Source organism: Chaetodon auriga, chromosome 17 (genome assembly GCF_051107435.1).
Source record: "Chaetodon auriga isolate fChaAug3 chromosome 17, fChaAug3.hap1, whole genome shotgun sequence".
In the NCBI taxonomy this organism is placed as follows: domain Eukaryota; kingdom Metazoa; phylum Chordata; class Actinopteri; order Chaetodontiformes; family Chaetodontidae; genus Chaetodon; species Chaetodon auriga.
The window spans coordinates 7198960-7209006 of NC_135090.1; the positions used below are offsets into that span (position 1 = coordinate 7198960).

A 10047-nucleotide genomic window follows, 5' to 3' on the forward strand; every position below is an offset into this window, starting at 1 on the left:
AGGCCCCTTGAGAGGCCAAAGGACGCAAATCATGGCATGCATGACCTGCTGCTGATCATAGGAGCACAGCTTTGAGAAACACTCACTATTAACAGCCCTAAGAGCCCCCAGCATCCACCCTCTCTCTCTCTCTACTCCATTTTTTTGGGCCTGTGAACGTCAAGGATGGCGCAGAGTGACATACAAACCCCCCACTCTCCCCTCCCATCCACCTCCCCCGGAGCTGCTGCCCCCATACTGGCTGCTGGCCTTTCCTGCCGTCTGATCCATATTTCAGAGGCGGCAGTGGTGGCACTGAGGGGGTATAATCCAACATTAAAGCAAGGAGGCCTGGGCTGAAAGCACAGGCGCAGGTTCACAAGGTCCTGGAAATCTTCAATTTCAATTTCCGCAGCGTTTGCAGTGGCTTCCAAGGCCCTGGCATACAGTAAGTCTCCGAGTTTTGGCGAGAGTGCAGATTTCAATAAGGACGAGACTTTTCTTGATAAAAAGGGCTGACACTGCATGGTTTAGCTGGCATGGAGAGTGTGAAACAAACTCGACACAGTGATGAGGGGGTCAATTAAAAGGTGTGTACACTGTGATCATCATTAAACAAGTGGAAATGCATAAGACATTATATAAGTGTTCAACTATGTGTATTCATATGAATGTATAATTTGTATGTATGATTTCACGCTTGATTTCTAGAGGGAGGAAAAATAAAAAGAGGATTTCTATGTTGGGATTCATTATAATGCTCACATTAAAACTGATGTCTGACAGATAAAATAATATACACTAAACTGACGTAATAAAAATCTCGATCAACCGCTGAAAAGAAAGATAAGTTGGCTTTAGGAAGTTTAAGTCACCCCCTTTGTCCCCTGATTTTCCTGACGTTTTCTACAAAACATGAACAATTTCTAATTCAGAACAGGGAAAAAAAGTCTCCAATAATAAATGACTATAATGACATTTATTTAGTTCCCCAAAAATATATTCTTTAAAGACAAATTCATATCCTGTATTTACAATTTTCAAGGTTTTCATTCACAACAGAAGAGGCGAAGAAAAAAAAACAAAGGACATGAAAGAGAAATACGAGCAAATCTGTGACAAAAACAACCATCTCTTTTGCATGTAGAAGCTAAACAGTAATACTATGACGGGTTGCCCCGTCGAAAAATATCCTTCATTAAACTGTTCTCCGTTAAATAAAATTATTCCTTTCTTTTCTTTTCTCTTCTTTTCTTTTCTTTTCTTTGTCTTCTCATGATGTTGTTGTGAGAACTCGCTGTGGTGCTGTCCCATGGTGAGGTCTGAAGTGAGGATAAAGAAAAGGTAGGTCAGAGGTGAGATAAGTGCAACATTTCCTCAGATACTGGGGGGAAATATGTATCTGGATCATTAATATAATTATATTGCCAAAAAATATATATATGTCTTGGTTCATTCATTTTTTTTTTAATTATTCACAGGTTTTAATACTATGATTTCCCTTTTGAAAGATCATCTAACACAATGAGAAACTCTATTTATTCAAATGAAAAAACACTATAGGTAAATTGTTTTATGTCCTTTCACCCTCCACTACATCCCTGATGTTGGTATCAGCGTTTTCTTTGACAAACATTAGCTGCATTCACTGAGGGGGCGTGAATAAATGGCGGCAGATTATTTAAATGACACAGGTGGCGATAACTCGGCGTTGTTGGGGGGCCCCCGCAGGATATATTTGAGCGCTGCCTGACGAGGCGTTAAAGTGGAGACTCAATCACATGATTTATGTGCTGAGTTCTGCCTTCAGCCCAGTCAGGTGTAACAGTGTTTACCTCTGCTTTCAGGTTCATTTAGCAGAAGACATGTGGAGAGAAATGGAGGTTGATAATGTCATAATGCCAAATTGATTTCCAATGCACGAGGTTACCTGTCAGTGATGAGCTGGAATGGGGACTTCAGGGAATCAGGCCTGTGGTCGCTCTCTTCGTCTGTAAAATAACATGAAAGAAAAAAGAAACATAAGGCTAATTAAATAACAGTTTATTGGTTTGAATTACCTTCATATTTTCGGATGTAAATTGTAGGCTGCTTATATTTTCCTTTAGATAATTCATTTGTTGGATCAGTTCTTGTTGAAATATACGCGCTGAGGCCTGTTCAGTAAACAAATAAATTGCAAAGGCTTGTACAATCAAATGCAGTCCATACCATCTCTTTTTGGACTGAAGCTTCCTGACGACTCTACATCGCTGTCGTCCTCCGTGCCCGAAGTTCCGCGGCCCGCCGCAGCCGGTCGTGCGTCATGACGCGCGACAGGCACCGCGCCGTGGAGAGGCAGGTGTCCGGCCTGCGCCCCTCCGAGGAGCGACCTCATGTTCAAAAGAGAGTTGGCATTCAGAAAAGCCGCGTTGGCCCAGTTGTGCAGCTTGCCAATCTGGCATGTATATATCCCATGACCCGGGAGTAAGGCCGGGTGGCCGGCGGAGGCCAAAGCCGGGTGGTGCGCATGGGCCGCGGAGGAGGGTTTGTGAGAGCTGTCGGGGGCCGTGGCGGTCTCAGCCAGGGACCAGATTTTGGGTTTGCTCTGCGGTGGTCTCTGGCACTCCTGTCTGCTGGGAGAATGATCCACTGCGAGTTTGACAACAGGCGATCTATTGAGAGAAATAGCCGCTTCCACTCCTCTCAGGCCCTCCACAGAAAGCGTCCTGCTGCTGTCCGAGCTCTTCGGCTCCGAGGCCTGCGCTCTGGCGGGCAGGTCCGCCTCTCCCTCTTCCTTCCCGGAACTCTGCTCCCCTGCTCGCTGCTCCTCGGGTCTCTCGATATCGACCGTTTCCAAATCAATTTCCTCCTCTTCGTCTTCGTCGTCGCTGCCGTTCTTGCCGTGCTCGTCCTCGTTGTCGCTGCTGAAGATGCGGCCGTCCCGGTCCTCGGCGCTGCGGCCCCAGGTTACCTTGTTCTCCTTCTTCAGGCGTCTGCGGGCGTTCGCGAACCACGTCGACACCTGGAAAAAAGAAATAGATTTTTCACACATTATAAATCAGAATAAAGCCAATCTTCGTTTGACAATACAGAGCTGCATACTGGATGTGAGACATAAAAAAAAAAAACTTAATTATTCTTCACCCCATTTCTCCTAATTCCTCATTATCATTAAACGAGCTTTGAAATCAGAAATATCTGGAGACTCTTCTCTCTCGGGGTGGACGTGCGACTTTATTCAAGGATCAGTCACACAAGAGGCAACACCATTATCATATTAAGTGATGTAACAAGTAGTTTAATGAACAGTTGATCTTACAGGAAATGATAAGCATGACATCACCTCTGAAAAACAAGCTGATGGTGATTGATTGTCGTTGTGTATGGACCCTGGGGCCCACCAAAGGGTGCTGTTGGGGCACAGGCCACAGCTGAAGCCCTGCACACTACCCACCTGTGTGAGTGTCATCCGGGTGATGATAGCAAGCATTATCTTCTCTCCCTTCGTGGGGTAGGGGTTCTTCTGGTGCTCCTGCAGCCAGGCCTTCAGGGTGCTGGTGGTCTCCCGAGTGGCCGTCTTAGCCCTCGACGGGTCCCCGTACGGATACTGACCGTACGGGTAGAAGCCCTGGGCGGCGTGGACAGGTAGAGAGGCTGGATGGGACCCCGGGCTCTCCTTCAGCTCATACTGGGAGCCCTGAGAGAGAGAGAGAGAGAGAGAGAGAGAGAGAGAGAGAGAGAGAGAGAGAGAGAGAGAGAGAGGACTTGTTGAGTCTCGAAAATGATTTCTTCCTCAAGTAGAGAGAATGTGTAAAAATCAGAGTTGAATTATTAAAAGTGCAGCTAAAAAAGTTTTTTGAAGTTTCAATGTCCCGTCAATTTGATGCCAAATTTAACAGGGCGTCAGGAATTAGACATATCCCGAATCAAGAAAGAGGCTGTATCAATTATTTTAATTTTAATTTCAAAAGTGCTGTCCTTTTTTAATTATAATTAAATATTTCTATTTTTGCTCCGATTTAGCGAACTAATAAGGGATGCAATTAATTTCAGTTTGTAAACATTTTTACATTACGTTAATGACTTACATTATCAATTGTTCGCCTGTTTTTCTAATTAATAAACATTTTTTCAAAAACATATAGCCTACTACTCTACAGAAGATTCCATCTAAATTTCCAGTGATTTTTCTATTTCATAATTTAACACACGCACACGCACACGAACACGCACGCACATACACACACACACACACACACACACACGGTCTCACACACATACCTGAGCTGACAATTGCAAAGTTTAATTTTAACCTCAAAGATGACGCGTTTCTCCTCTGCGAAATAATTCAGCATTTTGCCAAACAGAACTTATATACATATATTAATAATTTCAAGACAAATAATAAAACGGTATCTGACAATGCGGGCTGGAGTTGATACAATAATTATTTATTAACGATTGCAAAACCACAAATAGCGCAGAAAAAAAAGAAAGATATGTATCAACACATCTTAACCACTTCTCACTACAGGATAATGGCGCATTAGTGTGCAATAAACAAGTGCTCAGCCCGATCAGAAGCAGTGAGAGTGAATGATTAACACCTGAGCTGCTTCAGTCTTTGGTGAGCGAGTATCAACTCTCACCATCTGGGATATGAGGGCGAGGTCTGTGGCTCCGCTGTACGGCAGAAAGGCACTGTAGTTATGAGCCGCCCATGGGCTCCCGTACATCCCCAGCATGGAGCCGACAGCCGCGGTGGTGGCGGACGAGCTCACGCCGCCCTCGCTGCCTCCATCCCGGGTAGGGGCCGCCCGCTCGCCCCCGTACACTTCATGGGAGGCACTGAGGAACTGGGGGTACCCCAGCTGAGGGAAAGACATGTCCGGAGAGCGCGTACAGTAAATCTCTCTTAAAGTCAAAGCCACACAACAGCAACAGCAGGCAGAGCAAAAAAAAAAAAAAAAAAAAAAAAAGGAAAAAAAAAAAGTAGGAATCCCCAGAAAGAAGAAGAGGATGAAAGGGGGTGTCTAAATCACCAGAGTCCCCCTTTAAGAAATTGTCAAGCTTCTCCACTTCCACGGACCCGGAGTTGAATCACAGCCGCAGTTTGGCACCTCGAGTGCGGAGTGATGCGTGTGTCTGGCCGCAGGAGCTTCTGGATGTGGAGCTGACTGACTGATTGGCAGCCTACTTAAGCACCAAGCTCCTCCTATGCCCGGGGCAGGCGATTAGTGCATTGGTTAGCCTAGGTCGTGTGTGTGGGTGTGTGTGTGTGTGTGTGTGTGTGTGTGTGTGTGTGTGTGTTGGTGTTGGTGTGTGTGATCTAATTTCTGCAGTCCTCACTGTGTCTATTCAGCGAGGAAAACCTGTGAAGTGTGTGCGTGTGTGTGCATGTGTGTGTCTTTTCATGGTCAGTGTGACTTCATTCAACACATGAACCACCTCACTCTGTCCTTATAGGAACACAGAGGCTTGTTATTGTGCGCATGTTGATAGCTGGCAGTTATAGTTGGGAAATTAATAATAATAATAATAATAATAATAATAATAATAATAATAATAATAATAATAATAAATCAGACAACTGTTGCAATTCGAAGGCATATAACTCGCATATTTTAGGTGTCATTTATTCTGCATGCTTTGACAGCTGATCCGCAGGGTATGCCGGGACATTCTGGCCAGCAGATGGGCCGGGAGGCATCGATATGGTCGGCCAGATCCGAGAGGAATGTCCGCGATTACTGACGGAAGTCAGTAGAGCATATTTTCAGACCCAAGATAAAGGAGGCTGAAGATGATGACAGAGATTGGGGAGGATAAGAGATAGCAGAGATAGCGGCACACAGGAGCTGTGGGGTGGAAAATGACAGATGTTTGGTGAGAAGAATGGACTACTGTACTCTGATGAACCTAGGTTTGAAGTCACTGATGTTACAGAGTACATTTTGCAATAAAAAAGCAAGTAAAAGTACAAATTTGAGATATCAGAAGCAAGAAAATCTCGTATTTTTTTATGGGGAAAGTGTATAAACTGTGAGGATGCAGATTGATGTTTCCTCATTGACAAGCTATCAAACCAGCAGCTCTGTTTCAATCTGCTCCTTTGAACACATGTGCGCGCACGCACGCACACACACACACACACACACACACACGCACATTCGGGTAGTGCTAATGAGGTTGAGCACCCAGCGCCCTGCTCAGTGGCCCTGTGGCCCTCCTGGGTTCCCTCAGAGGTTAGCTGCGTAATTACTCCATCCCCATAAATACAGATTCATCATTTCACACTGGAGCCCCTGATGAGCTTGGCTGAGCTGAGAGAGAGAGAGAGAGAGAGAGAGAGAGAGGAGATGAGAGGAGGGGGTGGTGGAGATGGGGAGAGAGGGAGGGAGGGGAGGATCTAATGATTTAATTACAGTGCTTAAAGCCCACTCTGGCTAAATGATGGTCCTCTCTGTCTCTTTCTCCGTTCTCCTCCCTCCTCAGCGCTGGCACCTAAAGGGCTTTACTCATGAATCTCAAAGCTGTTTTCCTAAACACATATTATGACAAGCGCCACCGCCGCCGCTGCTGCTGCTGCTGCTGCTGTGTGTGTGTGTGTGTGTGTGTGTGTGTGAGAAACAGAGAGAAAGAGAGGAGAGGGAGAGAGGATGCTTAATCTCCATGGCATTTTAAATGGCATTCATGGAGAGCGACTCTATCCTCATTGCCAAGGTAAATGGAGCCAAGGGACTCTCCATTTCAGCTCGATAAAAGAGCAATGTTAAAGACCCTCACCATTTCTCCCTCTCTCCCTCCATCCCTCTCTCTCTCCCCCACTCCCTCTGTCTCGTTTCTCACTTAAAATTAATGTTTTTCTCATGACAGGGGAGGGAAACGAGACATATCCACCATCTAATAGGATAATATAGCCCCATTCACCACCACCACCCCTCCCTCTTCCCTCCCTCTCTCTCTCCCTCTCTCTCTGCCTTTGTAGCTGCCTGATTTCCATAGTGTCTCTGTGGAGAGGCAGTTAATGAATTCCTCTGAGCTGGAGAAAGGGGGAGAATGGTTTGGCGGTTTAGAGAGAGAAAGAGGCAGGGATAGGGGGAGGAAGGCTTTGAGCTATGCCATTCAACTTCACAGCCTCGGCCTGCTTGTGCATTCACTATGTGTGTGTGTGTGTGTGTGTGTGTGTGTGTGTGTGTGTGTGTGTGCTGTGCGTGTGTGTGTCTTTTAACATGAACCTGCTAAGACTACCAAATATTTAGACTGGCCTCAGACCTCTTTTTATGGCGACGGTGGATTGAGGGATCTCAGGAGGCAGCTTGACTCTATTTGAATCCCATTCCCTGCTATTAGCTCAGCCCAGACAAAGGAATAACTTACCGCAGGAAACATTCGAATAAAGTCCCACAATCCACTTGCACTGGCCATTTCCTCCTGGGTAATTTGCACTGATGTAAATGAAGACGGCCAAAAACATCATAAAGCTGATTTCTTTTTGTTCGCAAACACTTCAACAAAGGAGGGATGACAGCAATAATGATTAAATAATTGGCTTATTTGGCATTCATAGATACTAGTCACAGGAGCTTTGCTTTCTTCTGTGTGTAAAACCTCGAATTTTCAACAGTAATATAGTATTAAAACAATATAATCTGTAACAATGGCCTTCTACTAGAGTAATATAATCAGTAACGAATGAGGGATTATTTGAACTTTAATAATTACATTAGAATGATTAATCTCAGTAACACTCTCATACTTCGGTAATTCATGGAGTCGGCTTGTTGGCGGATTTATCAGAAATTTGATGCAAGGCTGATATGCGTTTTGTCGTCAGACTGCTGGAAAACACGGTAGCTTAGCACAGGAGCGCTTAGCCTCAAACAAAATTTGAGAAATGTGACTCCTGCTAACTCAAGTTGCCTGTGCCCTATATATAGCTCGAATGCTATTATCAAAAAGGATAATGTTACAAACAAAGTATATATATCTGATAAAATTATTACCATTTCACTGTTTCCTGATTGATCAGCAACTGAAAAGTCAATGGGCAGTGAAAATCTGGAGTGTCATCAGGCCATAATTTAAGGTAAAAGAACAGATTTGATAACCCATTAGACAACAGGTAATGCTAGTGTTCAGCCACAGAAAGCTAACATTACCATTTGACAGTGTTACACAATACGATAAGAAAGAGTAAATGAATTCTGACATATCAATGCACTTCTTGGACACATTTATTTTAAGCCTGGAAGTAAAACACACTGGATGTAGTAAAGCTCACAATGTAACACTAACTGTTTTGCTGTCTCTTCACCCAGAAAATCAATCAGTGACGTTACGCTCACTGGAACACGCATTTTTCTGTGATGACAGCGCTCATTACGTGACATTTCAAGCTTGAGTACATCCAGTTCATTTTACTTCCAGGCTTAAATAAAGTTGTTGAGTTGAGTCCAAGACAGGCTTCAGATAGATTTCAGAATGAATTTCTAACTTTCCTATAGTGTCATGTAACGCTATCAAATGGTAACATTAGCTTGGAAGTGGTTGAATGCTAACGTTAGCTGTAATGAGTTACCACGTAATGTCGCATATGTCTTTTCAGTTGAAGATCAATCAGTAAACAGTGAAATGATGACGATTTATATGATGTGCAGCCTGGAACACAGTAGTACGCTTTTGTCCTTTTCCATAAAAGCATTTGAGCATCTTGTCTGTGACGTCAGAGGAAAATGGCCGCCGTGTGAATATGGTCTACAGCACTTCTTAGTACAAGAGTTGGAGAATGTGTGAACCCCACAGCATCATTCTGATAACAGGACTTCTGAAATACTGCTGGATGCATTCACAGGGGCTAACGTTAAGCTAGCTGTTGATGGTCACTAAATATCTTCTTTCTTCATGAGTTTAATTCATGTGCATGTATGGAGGAGTTGTTTAAAGGCACTTTTGACAGAGTTGGGCTGAGTAGCTAAAATAACATAACAAGCAATGAAACTGATTACGTTTGCTGTTAATAGCAAAGTATCATTGCTTGTTCACTAACATGTAAACACTGTTCTCTCATCACATATACTCCTCAATTTTAAATCTTCATGGACTCACTGAGAAATTGTGACAATAAGGTGAAATAATTCTACTTGCCTCTTGTGTTGTTTCCCGAAAACAAATGTTCATTTCCTGCAAATCTAAAGCAGATAAAGCCAAGCCCCTCCATCAAAGCCAAGACACTCAATAACAGCTGATATGCTTTTCAAAGAAGCTGAATTGTCCCGCTTAATTGTCACATTTCTTCCGTCGTTTTATTTCCCTTAATAAATTGTCTTCCACGCGCATTGTGATCAGTTTCCAGGATGTCAGAGAGCAGGGGGAGGGAAGGAAGGACAAGCAGCAGAGATAAAGAAAAAACCTGTCCTCGTCTACTTGACAGCAGAGATAAGCAGTGATAGATTCTGCTCTGACCTGATGTTAAAACAGATGGATCACTCCGACGCATAACAGATAAGCCTGCCTGCCTGAGGTAATACGTTCAGCTACCCAAAGTTTTATGATCTCTCACACTGAGCTCGTACTTATTTTATCACTCTGGAACACTTTTTTAATCACCATGATATTTGACATACAGCACGGGAGATGTCATTCATAGTCTTAATGGCTTATATCAGCTATTATTCTCTTGTCACCTATTCTCTGTGGACTCTCTTAAAAAGCAGCTAAAAACCAATCTGTTCCGACAGGCATTTAGGTAGCATGAGGTATCTTTTAACGTGTGACGACGCATGTCTGTTCCCCTTGTGTATTTTATCTGGTGCTTTTGTCTTTGTTTTTAGTTGATTGCATTTGATTTTGCTGGATTGTATTTCTTGGACCGTGGAGTACTTTTTGGCCCGTGTCTGTATATAAGTTGACTTTGCTTGCTGTTATATTTGTGGCTGCGTCGCCTGACAGCCACTCACCTGGAGATGGATCCTGTTTTGACATTTGAACATTTTGACCCAGAGGGGGAAACACTTGACAAAGAGCCTATCATTAGCAATTAACGGGCGGGCCAGTGTTTGTTTGTTAGTAGCTCCTTTAGAAGTA

General features: G+C 43.8%; 1 protein-coding gene across 2 annotated transcripts; it reads right to left on the reverse strand.

Moving 5' to 3' along the window:
- Positions 1-939: 939 nt before the first annotated feature.
- Positions 940-5132, reverse strand: irx1b (iroquois homeobox 1b). 2 transcript variants are annotated; one of them, XM_076754786.1, is made up of 5 exons: positions 4611-5132; positions 3416-3658; positions 2191-2983; positions 1910-1970; positions 940-1301 (listed from the first exon to the last, which is right to left on the reverse strand). In XM_076754786.1, exons 1-5 carry the CDS (start codon positions 4845-4847, stop codon positions 1253-1255), a joined length of 1383 nt encoding a protein of 460 aa, XP_076610901.1. In that variant the 5' UTR covers positions 4848-5132; the 3' UTR covers positions 940-1252. The 2 variants fall into 2 exon arrangements, with proteins under 2 accessions (XP_076610901.1, XP_076610900.1); XM_076754785.1 differs by having other exon boundaries at positions 1122-1301; positions 4569-4986.
- Between the last annotated feature and the right edge of the window lie 4915 nt (positions 5133-10047).